This window comes from Paroedura picta, chromosome 1 (assembly GCF_049243985.1).
Source record: "Paroedura picta isolate Pp20150507F chromosome 1, Ppicta_v3.0, whole genome shotgun sequence".
Lineage (NCBI taxonomy): Eukaryota > Metazoa > Chordata > Lepidosauria > Squamata > Gekkonidae > Paroedura > Paroedura picta.
Window position 1 is genome coordinate 22263769 of NC_135369.1, and position 22739 is coordinate 22286507.

At 45.9% G+C, this 22739-nt stretch overlaps 1 protein-coding gene across 2 annotated transcripts in view; it reads right to left on the reverse strand.

The window, feature by feature from the left end:
• The window catches only part of PIAS3 (protein inhibitor of activated STAT 3), a 55110-nt gene that overhangs the window by 15449 nt on the left and 16922 nt on the right, over positions 1-22739 (reverse strand). For both annotated transcript variants that reach the window (XM_077326744.1, XM_077326735.1), the window contains 8 exons: positions 20968-21433; positions 9122-9206; positions 8445-8495; positions 6649-6739; positions 5878-6012; positions 4007-4112; positions 1844-1917; positions 121-281 (listed from right to left, as the gene is read on the reverse strand). In XM_077326744.1, coding sequence (XP_077182859.1) covers positions 121-281; positions 1844-1917; positions 4007-4112; positions 5878-6012; positions 6649-6739; positions 8445-8495; positions 9122-9206; positions 20968-21433 — 1169 coding nt within the window. The remainder of the gene's footprint in view (positions 1-120; positions 282-1843; positions 1918-4006; positions 4113-5877; positions 6013-6648; positions 6740-8444; positions 8496-9121; positions 9207-20967; positions 21434-22739) is intronic.

A 22739-nucleotide genomic window follows, 5' to 3' on the forward strand; every position in this document is an offset into this window, starting at 1 on the left:
TTGAGGCCTACCCCTGCATTGAGCAGGGGGCTGGACTAGATGGCCTGTCTGGCCCCTTCCAACTCCTATGATTCTATGAGTACAGCAGGACTGCAAAGGCCTAGTCTACTCCGGGGTTACCCGTCAATGATCAGGGCCTCATAGGGTGCCTTCTTGTCACAAACAGGGCAGGTCCACGTGGGCTTCTTCTCGTTCATCTGAAGGTAAAGGGCCGCATCAAAGCACTGGAGGTGAGTGCAGGTGAATGCTCGACAGGGGACGGTCAGCTTCATCTTGCCCAGCTGGAAGGGAAGAAAGGATGGATAAACCAGCTGGAAATGGTTCACACCTGCACCCTTTTTGCCTGTTATGGCCAAGACCTTACCAAAACCCATCATTCCATTCAGAAGGACTCACAAGGGGGTCTTAGGACAAACAGAAAACCTCCGATAAAACAAGGAAAGTCTAATCCCGTCATCCCCTTGGGCTCAGCCAAAATGACACCTGAGCGTAGAGACCCCTCCCCAACCTTCATTGCAGTTCAACTCTCCCTTCTCTACCCACCACTTGATAAGAGTCCAGTGGCAACCCACCTTGGCTTAGATGGCAAGCCCCTGGAAGCAGAGACCTACCCTTGCCGCCCCCATTAACAGTGTAAACCAGGGGTAGTCAACCTGCGGCCCTCCAGATGTTCATGGACTACAATTCCCATGAGCCCCTGACAGCAAATGCTGGCAGGGGCTCATGGGAATTGTAGTCCATGAACATCTGGAGGGCCGCAGGTTGACTACCCCTGGCGTAAACCATCAAGGTTCCTGCCAGACCAAGAAGGAAGGAGGGAAAACCTGTGTGTGTGTTCAGTCCTGGGTCTTGTTTCACTCCGGGGTCTTGCAGCAAGAACTAGGGCAGTTCTTCCAAGCTTTTCTCACTATTCGGAGTACAAGGTCCACCCCCGCCCCAATTGAAACTGCAGATACAGGAATCCATCACTACCACAGGCATCCTTTGCAACCGAAAGAGGACTCCCATCCCCGTTTTTGCCGAGCCATTAAAGACCAGACATGGGAACACGTTCTTTGAGCAACAGAGAGGTTTCTAGGCTCGTGCCCTGCACAGGCTGCATCAGAGAATCCTGGGGGGCCCCTCCTGCCTCCAGGGATGTATAAACAGCCACAAGCTGCTTTTGTCTTTGCGAGTGCAGAAGAGCCCAGTGACTGCTGCAGACTGCAGACCATGATGGGACTGTGATTTCTGTGCAATGGGGCTGCTTCACCTATTGACCCATGTCTCTCGGCTATCGTCAGGGTCTCCTGGCAAGTCCTCTCTTCCCAGTGAGGCCAGGATGAGGGAGAGAATCATCGTCTCTGAGGAATGGAGACCCTTCTGGAATTCCACAGTGCCCGGGTGTTGTAATCATGGTCTGCACCAAGGAGACCCTGTGGGCTCCTGAGTGCCATGTGATGATGCCACGGTCCCCGTATTCATGGTAATGACAGTGTTACCACCAAATTACAACTGACTCGTGGTGACTCTAGCTCTACGGGGTTTTCAAGACATGAGAGGACCAGAGGTGGCCTCCCGTTGCCTTCCTCTGAATAGCAGACTGTTTTCCTTGGCGGCCTTCCATCTGGGTACCAACAGCGGCCCACCCTGCTTAGCTTCCAGCCTCTGACAAGATCTACATCCTACAGGGTTGCTGCCTCCTCTCCTGCTCCAGCACATCCAACTTCGTTTTTCAAGGCATTCCTTGGATCCCCTCAATCGGGTTAGCGGCGTCATCAGGAGACCGATGAAATCCATTTTTTTGGCTCTGAACCTCCATCAACGATGGACAAAAAAGGAGCAAGCCATGCTACCGACATACCGGGCACATGAGGGAAACGCGTAAACTTGTCGTTGCAATCTCGCTGTCGGGATCAGCTGTCAGCTTTTCTTTGACTGTAAAGAGGAGAAGCAGAGTAGGTCTTTCAGGATTTGGATTAGGAAGGACAGCATGGCCTTTACCTAGATCGGAGGTAGCCGGACTGTGGCTTCCCAGACGTCCGTCGACTACAATTACCATGAGCCCCTGCTAGCAAAGTGCTGGCAGGGGCTCATGGTAATGGTAGTCCACGGACATCTGGATAACACAGTCTGGCCACTCCTGACCTGGATGGTTGATGTTGGTGGGTCATGACCTGATCTAAGATGGGTTTCGACAGAAACACTATTTACTTAGCTCACTTATGTCACATCTTCCTCCCTTCATTCCTCCTCCATTCTATTCTCACAACAACCCTCTGAGGTAGGCTTGGTTGAGAGTACATGACTAGCTCAAGATCACTCAGCAATGTTCAGTAGCCCAGTGGGCATTTGGCCCAAGAACTAGCCCAACACTCTAACCACTACACCACACTGTCAACATTTCTCTCTCTCTTTTGTTAAGGGTTTCCCCAAGAGATTTGGGGGAGAGGGTGTCAGACAGAATGAAAAACAGTTCTCACTTATATAGCCTTTTCAAGTGTGCCACAAGAGCCATCTTTATGCAATGCTCACAACAACCCTCTAATGCAGGTCTGTATCATTATCCCACATTGCAAAAGAGGGGAGGGGCTGAGAGAAAGAAGTTTGCCTAAGGCCACCTCTGCCAAGTCTCACGTACTTACAGTACAGGTGAAACTCATCATGTGGGCCCGAATTAGCCATCCCAGGTAACTAACTAATCTTGTTCAGCTTGGCCGGGCCATAAATCCAGCCTTCTCACCTTATTATCTATGGCAGGAGGCCTTGGCAAACATGCACAAGGTCCCCAGTTCGAGACCCGGCATCTCCAATCAAGTGCAAACAGGAAAGGACCAAAAGGCTCTGCCAGTGGCCGCCTTCAGCCTGGAGGGTGCGGCTGCCACAAGCACTTCCCCTAAATGCCTGGACCGAGGGAGTAAAGGGACTAATGAGGTTTTGCTGCCAAGGGAGAGGAAGAGCAGGGCCGCAGTGGGGGACCTATCCCTTCCCTACCACACAAGCAACTCTGAGCTCCTCAAGTTCAGCCTTTGTCCCGACTGACACTCATCATCACAGTATTCCACTCGCATCAGCTGAATGCAGGAGTCTGGAAGTAGGTAGCCGGGACCTTCCCTAACAAGGAAGCAAGGAAAAACAAGGAGAGAGTGTACAGTGCAGTCTGAGGCTCTCAGGTGACAGTCAAATGGCACTGCCTTGAAATCTCAAAGGCAGAGGGGAGAGTGGCTCTTGGCCCGTCCTCAGCGCACCTTCATCACATGGGGTGGAGGAAGTTGACAAAGAGAAAATCTTTCTCCCGCTCCTAAAACACTAGAGCTCAAGGGCACCCAATGGAGCCGATGGGTAGTAGAGTCAAGACAGACAAAAGGAAAGGCAGTCACTGGCAGTCTTCAAGCAAAGGCTGGATACACACTTTTCTTGGATGCTTTAGGATGCTTAGGGCTGATCCTGCGTTGAGCAGGGGGTTGGACTAGATGGCCTGTATGGCCCCTTCCAACTCTATGATTCTATGAAAGGCTTCTTCACACAGAGAATGTTTAAAATGTGGCATTTGCTGCCAGAGGATGTACTGATGCCCACATGAATGGACAGCTTTAAGCAGATATTCATGGTGGATAAGTCTATCAGTGGCTACTAGCCATGGTGACTGAGGGGAACCTCCACGTTCAGAGGCAGTCAACCTCTGAATCCCAGTGCCAGGAAGCAACATCAGGGGAAGGCCTCAGGATCTATGCCCTGTTGCTGGCCTTCCAGGGTAACTGACTGGCCACTGCATGAGACAGTGATGATGGACTAGATGTACCACTGATCTGATTTGGCAGGGCTCGTTTTATGTTCTCGTATACTCCCCCCCATTCAAGGTAAAGTTGGCTTACCCATTCAGCTCTGGTGGAATGGGAAACGGAGATAATGCAACTTCATCCGGTTGCAGGCGTTCCCATTGGTCACGTGAGATCCTTTCCCACCCTCCCCACCAAACACATCAGCCAGGTTAACAAAGCTAACGTTCAAGCTACTTAGAACTCACTCAGGGCCCGTGAGTGGTCTGGGTTTCGGATCCCCTTAGCCCTCAGCTTCTGCAGCAACGTCACAGATGTCAATTGCTTCACCAAGTAAACAGACAAGGAATAATTCTAGGGAGAAGAAAGCCATTATTAGGGTTGGGTTGGGTTGGGTTGGGTTGGGTTGGGGGGAAGCCTCTACAGGCTAAGCTCCAGCTCCCACCCATCAGCAACAATTCTCTCCTTCCAGCTGCTGTGATTTCATGGAGTGTTCACAGATACAGGCATGCTAAGGCCAAAATAAATAAATAAATAAATCCACCCCAAAACACTGTGAAGGAGCAGAAAGCCAAGTTGGTGGATCAAGAAGACCTCAGGTAGAAGCAAGGGAAAACTGTGGGAAAGGAGGCAGCAGGGGGAATGAACAAAGGACGGGCAACGGCAGCATGAAAGAGATTTCAAGTACAGACAGGCTGCTGAAATGGACGAGCCTCCAAGAAGGCAATATTTGATGATCTTAAAGCATTTGTGTACATCGTTATGAAAAGATATAACAGGGTGTCAACTTTCAGTAACAGAAAAGGAGAATCCTGGGTTAGAATACTCAAAGATTCATGTTGAGATCAGCATAAAACTCCAGGCCTTTCTGTTTTTTTCCCCCCATTGATGCTGGCCCCATAATGCTTCAGTTTATCCCGATTTCAACATAGTTAATTTATTTATATTTAAAGGTTTAGACCAGGGATAGTCAAACTGCAGCCCTCCAGATGTCCGTGGACTACAATTCCCAGGAGCCCCTGCCAGCATTCGCTGGCAGGAGGCTCCTGGGAATTGTAGTCCACGGACATCTGCAGGGCCGCAGTTTGACTACCCCTGGTGTAGACTACCTCTCCCGAACTCAACCTGCTCGCGGCGGTTTGCATAAAATCTAAAAAAAAACCATAAAACAATACCTAGACAAAACCCAAGATGGCGGTAAAATCGCAACTACAGGATAACCCACTTTGCCCCCGACCCCCCTACACAACAGCCGCCAATCCTCCAGGGGGCAGCCTCCAAAAGGCTGTCACAGGCCTGCCCATGCATGTGTTTTTTTTTTTTGCTCTGATCATTTCCTTTTTTGTTCCTCCTTGGTTTTTCTCTGGTTCTTTTGAAACGTACCCACACTCATTTTCTGGAAGCTGATTTAGAATCTGCTTTCCCCCTGCGCACAATGTTTCTGTACGTTTTCGTTGTTCCACTCACTCCCACCTTTTCAATGGTCCGTTTTCATTGTCAAACCACTTCCCTACCCCTTGCTTTGAAGACGAGAGATTTCAGTTCTGGGTTTTTTTTTAATGGCAGGAAAATATAGCTACAGAGTGGATTGATTGAATTTATAGAACTGCCCATCTTGGCACAGCCATCTCGGGGTGGCGTACAACAGTTTTAAGACCAGTAAACAATAAGCTATAAAATTAATTTGAATTAGTTAAAAACTCACTATCTTTCCATTCCCAAGTCCAACTAATATTCTGGGGTGCAGTGATAGTTTAAGCAGGTTCTCTGAAATACCAGCTATTACTTATGGCAGCCTTTCTCAACTTCTATACCGTTGACAAACCCCTGAAACATTCTTCAGGCTTCAAGAAACCCCAGAAGTGGTGCAATCATGCAGAATATGGCTGGGAAGCAGAGCTGTGGACACGCCCCCCGGGCCCCTCCCCTTCCCCATGTCTCCAGGCCCATCATTGGCCATTCGGCCATTGGCCATATATGGTCATATCGCCATATAAGTACATACACAAAATACATCCTCCTTCTCAGGACAGGAAAAAAAGACAAGGTAATCCTACTCAACCGACACGAGGAGAAAATAATGAGAACCAGAAGGGCCGCCGCGCCCTGCTGCTCTTACCCGGCCAAACTCAGAGGACCAGTTCACCACAATGCTATTGGGGACTGTTGCAGAAAGCCGCACCAGAGGGGTGATGTTGATAGGTCGGCTCGGTCGCTTGGGCTCCGCACCATTTTTCGTGGGAGGAAGATAACCCTGTGAAGGCAGAACATCAGAACCCCAGGCCGTTAGCCATATCTGCTAAACACAGTGCCTCTGGGAATGCAGGAGCTCTATCGTTCTTTCGTAACTTGACTACTACAGTCAGCTTCACATGGAGCAGCCCTTGAAGACAAGCCTCAACGAGTGCAATAAATCACCATTTGAAACTAAACAAAACCCCAAAACAACCCCCCTCCCCCGCTGCCAAATCCCAAAAGATATCTGCAATTTAGATCACATTAAAAGCCCCGGCGCATGAAATGGCCTCCTAAACATTTCTGAAAATAGCATAACAAATTGATTTCAGTGTTATTGCATTATAGCTGCATGAGCAGCTTTGGATGGAAGTGGTTTGAAAACAGCAGATAATGAATTTCTGAAATAATTATTTTAGGGAGGTTGTTTTTTTTTTTGCCTAAACGTTATTTATTTCTTCTATTTAAGATCTGTCTTTGTTCTGAACACTTCCTGGGTGAAGCGGCCAATAAACAAACAGCAAAAATGTATGAAAGTCAACGCTGAGAACTGAGAGAGACTTCAGTCGTAGAATAGGCACTATCCTGCAACAGACTAATGAAAGATTTTAAAAGGTCCCTTCGAGAGATCGGGGGGGGGGGAGTATATACTCACTGGAAGGGGGCAAAGTTTTCCATTGACCTTCACAAATAAATTAGGAGGGAAGTAGTCCTCTTGGGGGCAGCTGGTTTCACACAAACAAAACCTGGGAGGGCAAAAGGAAAAGACCAGCAGAAAAGTGAAAAAGAAAAGATGTGCAAAACTATACCCAAACCTTTCCTGTACAGGAGAGAACATCAATCCTAGTTAAATCTTCTATTTAGGAATGTGTGTGGATGCATGAAGCTGCCATATACTAAACCAGATAAATCAGTCTCCTGAGCCTCTGGGGAAGGGCAGGATATAAATCCATAAATAAACAAATAATGTCAGTGTTGTCTGTTCAGACTGGCAGCAGCTCCTTGGGGTCTCAGGAGGCCTACTGACCGGGTCTTCTTAACTGGTGATGCTGGGGATTGAACTTGCAACCTTCTGCATGCCGCGCAAATGTTCTACCTCTAATGTATATGTAATGTCAAGTTACGTGCCGTCAAGCTGCTTCTGATTATGACGACCCTATAAATTAAGGACCTCCAAAATGTCCTGTCAATGGAGAACCCTGCCAATGTCTTGCACCAGGAATCCAAGGCCTCCAGTTACTGAGAATCCATCTCATGTTGGGCCTTCCTCTTTTCCTAGCATTGTCTTGTCTTCTCCCGATGAGACCTGAGTGCAATTTAAAATGTTTTCTGCCCCCTTTCCACCTGATCAAGGTCCCCATATGGGCTCAGGTTAGTCATTCTCACTTCTAGGGAGAATTCAGTCTTGCTATTAATATGTAAACGAAAAGGTATGCAAGGAATATATTCTAAGGAAGGGCTCTCAATACCCTTAAAATTTTTTTGTGGATCTTCAGCAGTGGACATGAGGTTTGCAGTCCGTCAGCTGAAGAAGTTCCAAGGAAAAAGCTTGAGATAAGCTGGACGCCTGGAATTCACATGCAGATCGGATGCTACAGAAAGTTATCGGCCCTCCTCATAGTTATTTGCATTTTTCATCCTGCTTTGGTACATTACTGATGGGATGTCCTCCATAAAAACACTGTTTTATGTTACACCCACATGGGTGGGTTCAGGTTCGTTTTTACCCATTGTGGGGGAAAGTCCAAATGATCCACAATGCCATAGATTTCTTTCAAAATACCATTTTAATAGCTGCAGCATTAAAAGGGGTGGCACCATGTCATGTCTGAAATCCGGCGTCCACCCAGAGACACACTGGGAACAGGTTTGGATACAGAATCACACACCCAAATTAGGTTAGTATCTAATTAACCACTATGTACAAAATTTGATAGAATCATCCAATCAGCTCAAGTCCTCTGCTTATTCCTTTAGTCTTGTCCATCTTCAGGCACATGGTGGGGGTGTCTTCCCTGCCTGGACCCGCTTCCAGGGACTTTCCCCCTGCATCAGGCAAGCTGCCAAGGCACCCTGCAGATATCTTGGTCTGTACAAAGTTCACTCTATTTCTCAAATAGCAGGATTCTTTGCAAGAGGGAAAACCCATGATGGCCACTCCATCATTTATTTCTTGTGGATCTTATTTTTGTCTGTGTTCAGCACTTTATGTCCAGGCAAAACAAACTCTTCTGACTTCTTATAACAATGCTTCTTACTTTCAGCACACTTAGATACAACTCTGACAGCTGAAAATAACACATTGACCCTGCTGAAACAAGCTCTGGCTCATGACGGTTTCTGCTACAATAAATTAATTAGGTATTAGAAACAGAAGACTTCCCCTCTTCTCCAGTGCATGAAGAAGAAGAAGAAGAAGAAAAAAAAAACAGACTGAAAGGCTCGGCTTACCTTAACTGAACCTGTACGGTGTAATCACATTTGGTACCGGGTAAGATCTCTCTAGGGGGGAGAGGGGGGAAAAGTAGTCTTAAAACAGGCTGGCCCAGTAAAACTACCTGCAAACAGTTGTTATGGGTCCAAAGGGTCCTAGTGTATTAGGTGAGAAAAGGCAATTCAATCCAGAAACTGTTTATTTGGGATGGGGTAGGGAGAGCAAGCAGGCTCAACACCTATGCTTAGATCCAGCCTTCCATTTCTTCGCACAAAAGGCATTTCTGGAAGAGGAGGAAGGCAATTTTCACTAGTTCCCCAATTTCTGCTGTCACCCCCAGCTTCAATCCCTATCATGCACCCACTGGAGGCAGAGACGATTGCAGGAAAGGGGAAGTGGGGAAAACGCTGCTGCTGTAATGTTCTACTTGTATTGCACAGCATCCAGGGCCTAGGTAGGGGCAGCTGTAAGTAGCTAGCAGAAAGAAGCTAAACACACAGCAGGTAGAATTCAGAGACTGGGAAGCAAAGAAATTAAAAATCGACCCCTTCCTTCAGCCACACCACCCTATCTGGGAAAGCCCTCCTAAAGTATTGAAGGGTCATGTGTCTTGCCCTTTCAAGTCATCATTGCAAAGCATTTCTGAGGGCAGATCTTTCATACAGTTCTTAAATTAAAACGATGTTCTATTTACCGAGAGGTGAGGATCTGCTGCACCTGCTGAGGTGTCAGGACAAAAGAGTACTGGCCCTCCTCGAATCTCTGACTGTTCACGGAAGCTGCAAAAGAGAGAAGGCAAAAGACTGTCAGACCTTGCTGGGTGCCTTTGGGGCCGAGCCAGATGTTCTGCTGAGCGCCAAGAAATCTCTGAATCGACACAGGACATTGTGAGAGCCGCAAGGCAGCAGCAGTCCCCAACGTGAGGCCCGTGGGCACCAAGGCCTTTTCTGGTGTCTGCCGACTGTTCTTAGAAAGTAGGCAGGTCCAGACAGGGCTTTTGCCCAGCAAGACTTCTGATTGGCCGCTGGAGATTTGACGTACTGCAGATTTTAAGACCATTACTTTGGAGCTTCACTGTGTGACTGTAGGTGAGCTCTGGGAGTCCTTTTGTGGCTGACTCTGCTTCCAGCAGCAGATGTTTTGTGGCTGTCGCTGTGTGGGTGCATGTCCCACATGCTGTGTCGGAATTGCAAAGGTACCCACCGATTCACAAAGATTGGAGATCCCTGGGCTAGAATGTCAGACAAGTTTCTGGGAGACTTGTGTTCGACAATGTTCTGCCATGGATGTTTGTGGGTGACTTTGGGCCAATTCTCTCTTTCAGCCTCACCTATCTCCCAGGGCCATCGTACAGATAAAAACTTAGGACAGGATTATGTGCACTGTACTAAGTTCTTTGGAGGAAGGTCAGGATAAAAATGTGCTACATGAATAAACGGTTAAATAAACACGCTCAGCAGCAACTCTCTGAATTCTCAAGCAAAGAATGATCTCCCCAATCACCTCCATTTAACTCAACAGACATTCCATGCAAAAATCATCTCCATGCCAGAAAGAAAGCTTCGCTTTTTGGAAGTTTAGTGTTTTCAAACTGTTGCTAAAAGAACAGAAAAAGAAAACAAATGGCTAGCAAACTCTGCACTGGGTTTTGTGCCCTGTGTAAATGACGTGGCTGCAAAATAATTCCTTATTCTGCAAAAAAGATTCTGGTTTTATTAGAGAATGGGGCCCACTTTCCCCTGTAAATTTCGCTCAGCCCCTCCTCTCTGCTGTCTAGCATACCAGCACGTAAAAGCGCTTTCATGTCTATCAGAGTAGCCAGAGAGCCCTGAAGCGTGCTTTGTGAATTTTTTGTTCAACATCGATTCTTATACATGCTCTGTGCACCTGCAGGATCCAGACTGTTCTGACTAGACACAAGGTGTACCTGTAGTAGGTCCTCCTCATGTACAGGAGTTCCATAAATGGCTGTGAATACCAAGGGGGGTTGGGGGCGCATCTGCCTCCAGGTGTGGAATGGGGAAGCCAAAAGAGCCCACGAAATGCCCTGTTCCCTCTCCTGGAAGAAGGCCCGGCCTGGATCAGCAGGGTAAGCCAGACAGCTTGGTGGCAGCATTACTGAGCGACTCATGCAGGACTAGCCTTCTTGCTTGCTTGGCTTGGGCAAATGTTGTAGCAGATGCTGCAGTGAGGGCTGCCAGGCCCAGCAGGCTTGGTGGCCACTGTACAGTTCACCCAGCACGCGTGCTTTCTTCTTGCAAAGACACAGTGTTGATGAGATTGTGAGGAGGCAGAAGGCCAGGCCAGCGTGTTCATGACCACTCTCCTTCTCCCAAAATATAGAAGGGTCATGCCAAGGCCAGCACCAGCATACACTGAGGTGGCCACCTGCCGGGGTTTCCAGGAAGGCTCATTGCTTCTGACCCCCCCCCCCCTCTTCCAACACATTTCTTCATGCCCCCAGCAGCCAACATGGAAACAGCTGCAGGGTTGGCAGAGTGTGAATATACAGAGAAAGCGAAGCACCAGGCTGTTTAAAGAATAAAATAATTTTCATTTTAACTGCTATGTAGTGAAAGAGGAGAGATGGGAGACCTAACCATCTAGCTAACTGTTGTCTGCAGTCATCCTTCTGTTAAACTGCTGTTCTGGAGGCAAGCGGGGAGGAAGCATAAACAAACATGAACTCTCTTGTTGAGCCAATCAGGGCACTGGAGGAGATAATTTGAAAGTTATCAGGAAGTTCCTATTCTAACTACGCTAAACATATGCCTCCTCCAAAGCCCCCTGCAGGATATTCTTTTTATAAATTAATTCTGCTCCATTAGCCACTCTGCAGATTTTGCATGTTCAAACATGCAGGAGGTATGGATGGCTGTGTGCATAGGTGGTGAGAGGCTTCTCAAGCAGGTGGGGGACATGAGGACAGGTGTACAGGAAGGATGGCATAAGCAGGGCCTGTGGACAGATGAGAGGAGGGGACCCCAGGAACTCTCTGCCCAGGGCCCCCCAAAGCCTGGAACTGACTGAGTCACTGGCAGTCTTCAAGCAAAGGTTGGATACACACTTTTCTTGGATGCTTTAGGATGCTTAGGGCTGATCCTGCGTTGAGCAGGGGGTTGGACTAGATGGCCTGAATGGCCCCTTCCAACTCTATGATTCTATGTGCTCAGGGAGAGCTGCATCACATGGTCAGGCTGCAGACCCTGAATATGTGAAACCACAAGGCGCAAATCTGCAATTGACAAGGGTCTGCTGGGAACTGTGATTCTGTCCTAGTGGGTACAGCAGCTCTTAACTATCCTTGCCAAGACTGGGCAGAAGGCAAACTACGATCCAGTGACAGGCTGTGGGTCTCAAGGTACCTGAGATTCTTGCAAAAAATACCGGACTAGATGGACCTTGTTCTGATCCTCCATGGTGCCTTTTATGCTCTTAATCAAGAGTGTAGGCCCAGGGTCACCAAGTGGAGGTTAGCTGTACATTATATGCTCCCACAGATGCACTCTTTCATTTTTGTTTTAAAGTTTCTAGTCCTTGTGCCTGTGAAGACATTTAATGATTCAAGATTCCTAGGCTTAATTTCTCCAAGTAGGGTATCCAAACCATTAAAATAACAAGCCATACAATGAAAACAGTATAATGTATAGAGTAGCCTGCCAAGGAAAAAAGGTGTCCTGTATCTTTGAGAGGCTTAAAAGGATGTCTTTCTTTCCCCTTCAGCCATAAAAAGCATCAGCTGCCCACAATTAAGCCTCTTTTAAAGGGCCAGGCCATTTCTCCCCTGGCCTGTTGGAGGCATGACAGTGGGAGTTGGCTAAGAGGAGAGAGGCTGAGTAAACTTTCCTATTGTCCAGAAGAGGTATGTTCCTGGCTCAGGTATTTGTCCCTCCCCAAAACTAGCAAGACCAGAATGAGTCACGGTAAACAGAGAGGGGAAAAAAGGCAGACTATATACACAAAGTACACAATTCACACACAGCGCAATGTTTAAGTGCAAAACACAAACAGCTTAAAGTAGAGAACTTGGGACAGAAATTCAGCCCGATTTCTTGCAGCTATGCTCAGATGGTGTTCATGTTAAGACAGAGGCAGGCCTTTCTCTCCCTATGTCCAGGAATCTGAAGAATACAAGACCCAAAACCCAGGACACAGCAGTAAAGTGGCACTTTAAAGACTCATATGACTACCTCTCAGAGGTCGGGCCCAGAGCTACTCTCTCTGTGCTCCTTGTAGGAGTTTTTGCTAGCGAGGCCTTCAAGAACAACCACGACTGCAGCTTCACCTGCCTGGGAGAAAAGAGGCAGGTGGCTTTACCTTTAATTTGTTTTCCTATAGCTTGCAAAAAGATCTGGAGGTTTCACAAGAAAACTAGCGGGGGGGGGGGGGGGACTGATCGTTGAAACAGTGGCTCAGTTCAGACATGATGCTGATCCTGAATTAAGGAAGCTTTGGTTTTAAGTATGGCCCCCTGCCCCCGGTCCAAGCCTGGTTGGGAGGTTGGGACCACAAATACAGTCCATGCTTGCACCTGCACGGATTATTGAGGGGTTTAGGGTGTGGGAATCTGCTCTTTTATTTATTTCACACATTTGTAAGCCACTTTTCCACCCAATTCAGGGCCCCCAGCGATATAAACGTTAACCAGGGGTAGTCAAACTGAGGCCCTCCAGATGTCCATGGACTACAATTCCCATGAGCCCCTGCCAGCATTAGCTGGCAGGGAATCATGGGAATTGTAGTCCACTGACATCTGGAGGGCCGCAGTTTGACTATCCCTGACGTTAACCATCTAAAAACATTAAAAATATAAACATATAGAATTACAACAATTATCGTATATACTTGCATATAAGCCGACCCGCATATAAGCCGAGGCACCCAATCACAACACAAAATGCTGGGAAAAACTTATTGACTCGCATATAAGCTAAGGGTGGATAGTAGCATTTCTCCTTTTCTCCCCTCCCCCCTGTTTTGGGCAGGATTTCCCCCCTTTTCTTCCCATCGTCCTCCTCTCTCCTCTTTCCATCTGATACCCTTGCCTTTATTCCTTCCTCTAGAGGTATTTCCTCCTCTGCTATCTGCTCTCCCTCTGAGACAGAGGCTTCAGAGCTTCCCGCAACACTTGCTAGCCTCCCTAAGGCAAGGAGGGGGGGAGGTGGAGACTGATCTTTCCCTCCCAGGCTTGCTGCGTCTCTGCTGTTCCTGCCTTTGCTTCTTCGGGCAAGTATACTTGTCTCCCACCCCCACCCTCCAGACTTGTCTGGAAGCTGGTTTTTTAATACTCGCATATAAGCCGAGGGGGACTTTTTCAGCTTAAAAAAAGGGCTGAAAAACTTGGGTTATATATACAAGGATATACGGTAAATAAAACATCATCATCATTTTAAAAATGATTTTAAAATGATGATTTAAAAAAAACACGTTAAAATGCAAACACAAATTCAGAGATGAGGGAAGGCTAAACAAACAAAATCTTCACCTACTGGTGGAAGAAAACAACAGAGGGAGACCGATTAATTTTCCTGGGGAGGGAGTTTCAAAGTCTCAGCACCACAATCATGAAGGCCCTTTCTCGGGTTGCCACCAGTCTGGCCTCAGGTGGAGGGAAGACCCAAAGCAGGGTCTCTGAAGACGGCCTGAGCAGCTGGATAGGCTCATAGGGGAGACGGTGGTCCTCCAGGTAGAATGGCCTCAAGCCACACAGGGCTTTAAAGGACAATGCCAGGGCCCTGAATTGAGCCTGGAAGCAAACTGGGAGCCAGTGTAGGTGGAGCAACACTAGAGCAGTATGGTCCCTACAATCCACTCCAATCAACATTCTGTACCAGCTGCAAATTTCGGACAGTCTTCAAGGGGAACTCCAACACAGAACACAGTGCAATAATGTAATCTAGAGGTTACTAGGACATATACCACTGTGGTAAGAGCTTTCTTGCCTAGGAACAGGTTGAGAATCACTGCCCTAGACTGGGAAAGTCCCTCTTCCAGGAGTTACAGATGAACCACCTCCTCAAAACCTTCCAAAAGAGGGTTTTTTTTTTTAAGACTACCTATACTGGAAGGTTTTGATGGTGGTTGGTGGTGTAACTATTCCAAGGAGGTTTGCAAACCTAATTGTTTATTTTGCTGATTTTTACAAAAATGACGGCATTTATGATTGCTTGTGTGTGTGTGTGCTTGTGTGTGTGTTTTTGTTTGTTTTTTACAATGAGATGCTCTGTTCATTTTATATGAAAAAGAGCAGACAAACATCTTCTGGCATTTCAGAACTCTGATTTCAACATGGGTCTTCTAGTCCAAGACCATAGTTCTTTAAGGTGGCCTCTGGAAAAGAACGGGATCCCAAGTCAAGGGATTAATGAACACACGTATTATTTTGGATGACATGGAAGAGAAGAGCAAAGCAGAGGTTTGGAAATGAAGAACAGTGTGTGTGTAGGGGGTGGGTTTAACAATGGGTGAATCAGATACAGGAACTTATGGCTCCCCGCTCTTTTGGCCTTCTGGTACCAGCCAAAGACCAGCCTGCAATGGGCACCGGGTGTGTGCTTTTGGCACTTAAGAAGATCTTAACCGGCAGAGTGGTGCAGAACCAGTGAACCAACCAGAGAGAGAGAGAGAGAGAAAGAGAGATGGCTGTGAGGAATAACTGCACACCATCTAAAAGGCCAGCTGAAATAACTCTGTTACCCCTTTAGTTACACGTGTGGCTTCTTTGGCGATCATCTGTCATTGATACTGCATTTTTAATTTTATTGCAGCCTGTGAATTGCCTTGAAGGCTCTTATTCAAGATGTGGGGACAATTTAACAGGTTAATAAATTCTGGAGGAGACGCTGCCCGCCTCATTTCAGAGGACATGCAATTATTCCTCACGACCATCTCTCTCCCCCTCTGGCTGCTTCACAAGTTCTGCACCACCTCACCAGTTAAGATCCTCCTTACATGCCCTTCTTTATGCCCCTCTCCCTGCTGCCACCCACATATGTGAGATCAAAGACAGGGCTTTGTCAGTGGTGGCACCTCACCTGCGGGATGTCTTTCCCTCTGAGTTTTGCCTGGCATCTAAAGGTAAAGGTATCCCCTGTGCAAGCACCGGGTCATGTCTGACCCTTGAGGTGACACCCTCTAGCGTTTTCATGGCAGACTCAATACGGGGTGGTTTGCCATTCCCGTCCCCAGTCATTACCATTTTTACCCCCCAGAAAGCTGGGTACTCATTTTATCAACCTTGGCTGGATGGAAGGCTGAGTCAACCTCGAGCCGGCTGCTGGGATCGAACTCCCAGCCTCATGGGCAGAGCTTTAGATAGCATGTCTGCTGCCTTACCACCCTGCGCCACAAGAGGCTGGCATCTACCCTACTCTATTTTAGGTACTCAGCCAAAACATTTTTTTAACCAAATTTTAACAGGGATGATCTTGTAAAACTGTTTTCACATCCTGCTTCTAGCTTAACAACAGTTTTATTAGGATCACTGGGACTGCTGACTTCAGCAGAGTTGCACGCTTCTAAGTTCATTCAGGAGACTGAGAAGGGTGTGACTCTGCTTGGGAATGCACTGTAAATGTTTAAAGCTCTGGGGTTTATTGGTTGGGTGTCTTTATGGTTTGCTAAGTTTCACGATTTCATATTTTTTATGACTTTATCTTGTTCTATGTTGTGAGGCCCCTCCAGCAGGTCTCTGAAGTGTGGGACTATAAATATTCTTAATAAATAATGCACACAGATCTTGTACAGCCATTGGGAACACACTACTGACTTCAATGTAGCCCCCCCCCTTCCTTCAAGATGCATCAGTTCCCTCCTCCACCTGCCCAGTTTGTATGATTTGCTGTAACACCCTGGAGGACAAATCATGGTTAGCACTAGCCATAGTTCACGTACAAATCAGAAACTCACTTCAAACTACTCCCATTTCTGGTTTGGAGCCAGAATCCGGTTTGTGACTTGCAGACTAAATATGCACAGGAGGGATAAGCCAGGACCAGGGCTCATACGGCAACAGGGCAAATACCCTCTGATGCATGACATCACCATCAGACCCGTCCCCTCCGGGTGCTAGCCCACTTTAGGGCCTCTGATGCTCTGTGGCCAGGCCTGTGCATAGGGAAGAGCTGGACCGCCTCCCCCGCCTATGGTGTCCCAGCAGGGACACAAAACACCCCATTTGGCTCCACGCAGCTTCATGGTGAGCTGGAGGCTTTTTTCCCCCAATCCCACATTGGTGAAGTGAACCCCCCACAGCAAGGCGGAACCTTTCTGTCCTGGCTTCATGTGCACACACGAAAGCCAGGAGGGACGGTGTCCAGTGGGGGAAACCGGTGGCAGCCCGGTGTGGCTGCCGCTGTGCATATTTGGCCACACACCCTCTTAGTGTTTTCTTGAAATGATCTTTGTAAATTAAGCAATTTGCACCCATGTGGACAAACTACTGTATTACTTATTTGTATTTCTTTCTTGTTATTGTACTGGCCCTTTACAGACTGTTCATTGTAAAGATGTTTCTAACGGTAGCCACCCTCAAATTTATCTTGATGATGCAGTCACTAGGTTACACTGTCTCCGTGTCCCATAAGCCCCTCTGCAAATCTGGGTCAGACACAGGACACAAATATTAGGAATTATGATGCAAATACAAAGCACTCAAGCTCTTAGTTACGCTAGTTGTGGGCCAACAAAGAGTTTGCCACCTCACACCTTGCTAGAATGTCAGACCGCAGGGAACTGAGAGCCAAAGGGCTCTCCAGGTGGGAATATCAGTGTGGAAAGCCCATGAAGGCTCTCCAAGGGCAGATGATAAATTCTCAAGACATAGAAAAGAAAGTCTCTCTGATTTTTTGGCTTCTGACTGAGGAGGCACAAGCCAGTCTGGACTATCTATCTATCTTACTATTTATTTATATTAGTATATTTATTTATATTAGTGGCTTCCATCATATACCTAAGGATTCCATTTGGCTCGTGAGGCAAAGGACAACAGGGAGAAGTCCCAACTTTGAGAATTAAGTTAATGCTGAACTCTAAACCAGTGGTCCCCAAACTTTTTATCACTGGGGACTGGTCGGGGGGGTGTTAATCTTTTGCTGAGGGACGTCGCTGCTGCCTAAGCCCCTGCTCCACTTGCTTTCCTGCCGGCGCCCCTGACTTCCCACCGCCCACTGGGAGGCGTTGCCAGCAGCAGCTGCGCAGTGCCACGCCGAGGGAGAGCCCCAGCCATGGTAGCCGCTGGAGAGCACCAAAGGTGAGCCAGAAGCAGAGTGGAAGGGCAGCCCCCAAAGCAGCAACCGGGGAGGAGGACGAGGAGAAGCCACGGCCCGGTACCGACTGATCCACGGACCGGGACCGGTTGCCAGACCGGGGGTTGGGGGCAGCTGCTCTAAACTACTGCAACTTCAAGGAAAAACTAATCTGCCCTAAGAAACTGCATTCCAGATTTAATATATAATGATCAAACAAGGCTATGTACCAAAGAGGTACATGAAAGACAACATACAGTATATAAAATGCAAAAGGGGGGGGGGGAATGAAAGCAGTGTTCTTATTTTTTTTTAATTCAGAAAAGGCTTTTGATTGCATAATTCAGCTCTTTTTATTGAATGTGCTTCAGAATATGGACTGTGGCCCAGTATTCTTAAATTGGATTGAAGGCATATACTCAAAACAACATGTAAAAATTCTGATTAATGGAACACTGACAGAAACAATTCCAATCAGAAAAAGAACATGCTTTATCCTGTATTCTTAGCTACAAATATAAGGCAAAATACAAGGATTAAAGGAATAAAGGCGGATGACCCAAGATTTAAAATGAAAAGTTATGCAGACGACGTGGTACTAACAGTTTGGAGCCTCAAGACTCATTGCAGAATGAAATGAAACGTAAAGAAGAATTTGGATCCCTTTTGAGATATGAACTTAACAAGAAAAAGTAAAAAATTTGGACAAAATTTTTAACGCAACAAGAAGAAGAAAATGTCATAAGGACTATAAATGCACCTTAGTCACTAATCCCATCAACTATCCGGGAATAAATGTGATGGGACCAAATTGCAATCTTTTAAAAAATAACTATCAGAAGTTCTGGAAATTTATACAGGCAGATTTATCCAGATGGAAAGTTTTTAAAAATCTCTTGATGGGGTAATATTTCAGCAATACAAATGAATGTATTTCCAAAGGAAAAAAATATTTCAAAATTTGCCAATGTATACAGAAGAAAGAAAAAGAATGTTGTCAGAATGGCAGACAGACAAATTCATATAGGGTGGCAAGAAACCAAGTATAAACTTGAGATACTCCAAGATTGGGGGTGGGGAGAGGGAAGAGGAAGACAAGCAGTACTAAACATAAAGGATACACTATCAAGCAGATGCCTTGATCCGGATCAAAGATCCCAAACAAAGAATAGTAAAACTGGAATCAGCAGGTTTAGGCTTATATAATTACTCATGAATAACAAAACTGACTGAAATGGCAAATCAGAGATGGCTTCTTCAGAATAAGGTTTTCACAACGGAACTTGCCAAGCCCTCTTTAAGCTTTCCACGGATGTCGCCAATAGAAGCATATCATGATAAGAATACAAGAAACAAAAATGACTTTTTAACCTGTGGTAATACACTATCTACCCAAAGGAAATTTATGTACTGGCAAGATATCATAAATGAAGGATTCAACCAAGGCCAATATATTATCAATCAATTTCAACATTAAAGGAACTCATTATTATGGATGGCAGAGCCTTAAGAGAAAAATGAGTGTATGAACAGACTATTACTAAGCAAAAAGTCCATTTGTTACACTGGATATATGTTACTTCTTAAATTTTCAACAGAAGAACAAGGAAAAAAATGCATGATTAAATGGATGTAAAATTTTAGAGCAAATATCTGTGACACAATTTGTTATGAGAGAAACAAATCACACTCACAGCCAGATGTTAAGAGAAAACTGGTATAAAATGGTTTTTAGATGGTCTATCACACCCAAGGTTACTGAGAAAGTGGATAAAAATTGTAATGGAAAATGCTGAAAATGTAACTTTTTATCATATGTGGTGGATTTGCAAAAAAGAAAAACTCTAGAAGGCAATACGTGGAAGAATCCAAAATGTGTTAAAATTCAATTTTCCAATGGATTGTAAGAATATGCTATTAGGAATATTACCTAACAAACGACCAAAAGTATTGGAAGAGATATTTGCATACGATAACTGCCACTAGAACTATCTATGCAGTGAAATGGAAAAGCTCTGTATTATCCATGTTTAGAAGATTGGAATGTTACAATGTGTGAGTATGTAGTTATGGCCAGACTAATGTCATATTTGAAAATCAGATCAACTTCAACGTTTTGAGGAAAGATGGAGAGTCTACTATAACAGCTGCAGTTAAACCAATAGCGAAAAGCATTTTTTGGCACAGAATTAGACATTATATCACAACAATTTATATTCTTTTAAATGTTTCCCACTTGATTTATGCCAAATTGTTATTCTGAAGCATAGAAAACAATGTGTTTTTTTATTCGTTAATATAGAGAAGGAGAGACTATGAGATATACAGTAGAATAAGTAGTAATACTGAAAGTATTGGCATGGTGATAATAAAGCAATAAACTTTGTTAGATTTTAAATAAAGTTAAGATTTAGAAGAGGAGATTTATGTTAAGAATTTGAAGAGGAGGGTAGAATTCAGATGCCTACTAATCCATTTTTATGGTATGGTATACAAACTTCTATGTATAATTTCTTTTTTTCTCTTTCTCTTCTGTATATCTATTTTTTCCTTCAAAATAAAATATATAATCTGCTCTGATTAAACATTCTTAAAGCACCAAACGTAAGCTGAAAGGACTGTGGGGGTTTCACCTTTTTCTTTGCACCCTTGTTCTGTCTGATGCTTGAACAGACCATGTCAAGTTGGTTTATTTTTGCTTTTAAACTTTTTTCTATCCAGAATGCTCTGCTGGATCCCTGTAAACACACCACGCCTATGCAATCTTGCTCTCTGAAGTGTGGTAATGAGAAACAGCAGCCGGTAAACATGTCACCCCTTGGGCATGACAGCTCAAAATTGCAAAACTGCTATCAATTGTCCCTGCATTTGCTCACGAAAGGGAAGGATGCCACAGCTAGGTGGAGGCTCTAAATGGCAACAAAGGTATGTGCAAATCCACCAGGCAGGAGATTCTCTGATAGCAGAAGTACAAGTCCATTCCTTCACACCCTCCAAATAAACAAACATTTCCAGGAAAATCTTTGGCCTTGCTATAGGTCTCATCCCTTTCCCTGAAATGTCTCCCTACACCTTTGAAATCTGAAAGAATACTGCTACAAACAAACAAACAATACTCTTTGGTCCCAGATTATGGATTAACTGATGCTCCTCTCTACAGTTCCAGCCAATAAGTTTTTCTGAGACCAATCAACTAAATCGCACAGAACTTTTCCTTTCTGATTCCGTCAAATCAACACTTCCACTGATAGGCAGCAAGGGAGAGTGGATTTTTAGAAGACTTTAGACGGCATACCTAATGTAGTTGGTTTGATGAGTTCATCGTAGACATCGTAGAAGGGTAACCGCCTCATTTTGACATCGGGATGGACCGGATGGATGGGGGGCGACAAGTGCGGAACATCTGTTTCGTGTTTGGGTCCCAACATAGGCACCGGGGGCAACATGCCAGCCGGCACAGTGGAAGTCACCGATCCGTTATTGTAGGGCAAGTGGCACATGGCGCCCTGAGTCAGCGCTGTGGCCGAGGGCAGCTGTCCTGTCTGGAGGTGGAGCATGGATAAGTCAGAGGGGGTCAGGATCTTCCGGGGAAACCGTCGCCGGTACAACTCCTTGATTTTCATCTGAACGGCCGGACTGCAGCCGGACTTCAGCAACTGCAAGGCCTTGGTGAGCAACTCATGCTTCCGTCCGCTCTTGTTTCGGCCAGCAAAACCCAGAAGTACCTGCAGCTCCGACACTCTAAAGCTCATAACCATGTGCTAAAAAGAGGAGAACAGACAACGTTAGAAAGGCGGCCCCCCCAAACCCAAGACCAGGGCAACTGCAGCGTTTCTGTCAGCCTCTGCCATTCAAAGCAGAAACCTTTTGGCAACCCACCCACGGAGATCGCCATTTTGTGACAATGAACGGAGAATCAACACCCGCCCCGATTCAGTAGTCACACTCATTAACACAAAAATCAGCATCCTCATTTCAACCCCATGATTAAGAGTTCGAGGAAAACCTTCCAAATCGGGAAGGCTGAAGAGCTTCGGGCCTTTAAAGGGGAGGGGGGATGATTGAAGGGGAATTGATAATATAATGGAATGATTCAGAATTTTTTTTTAAAGAGAAACAGGACCACATCACTGTGTGTGGTGGGTATTCTAATCCTGCGTTTCCTAATTCAGTAGACCCGCTTTCTTCATTATGTGATGTACCATGCCTGATACTTTTTTTATTTTTTGCATTGCATTGTTTCTAGTTTTTTAAAACCTAGTCATACCAAATTGCCTATCGGATCTCATGTCTATCAGATGACTTCAGCGTTTCACGCTACATGATCCGCCTTCTCCGTGAGAAAGGCGGGCTAGAAGTCAATTCAATCATAAAATGTGTAGAAGCTTGACAGAAATCTATGAAAGAGGCAAAGAATTATTCCCTCACTCTCAACACCGAACATCAAAGGGCAACCCAATGAAACAAACAGACATCAAGCTCATTCCCTTTTTAATTGTTCACAAAAAAGGTCGCTAGTCATCAGAACTTCAGGGACAGGCGAAAAGGACTCCAGGATATGAACAGATGCCCATAGTCTTCCTCTGGCAGAGCAAGTCTGCAGATACATCTCTAGAGGAAACTGTGAACAAGGGGAGTGCCTGGGTTTCCACATATGGGAAAACTGGGATATATGGAAAGAAAAACCCTTTTAATGAAACCAAAATGAATTTCGAAGTCAATATGACATAGTAATTAGAGTAGCAGACTAAGACCTTGGACAGCCAGTTTGGTGTAGTGGTTAGGAGTGTGGACTTCTAATCTGGCATGCCGGGTTCGATTCTGCACTCCCCCACATGCAGCCAGCTGGGTAACCTTGGGCTTGCCATGGCACTTATAAAACTGTTCTGATTGAGCAGGAATATCAGGGCTCTCTCAGCTTCACCCACCTCACAGGGTGTCTGTTGTGGGGAGAGGAAAGGGAAGGCGACTGTAAGCCGCTTTGAGCCTCCTTCGGGTAGGGAAAAGCGGCATATAAGAACCAACTCTTCTTCTTCTTCTTCTTCTTCTTCCAACTGAGTCTGAATC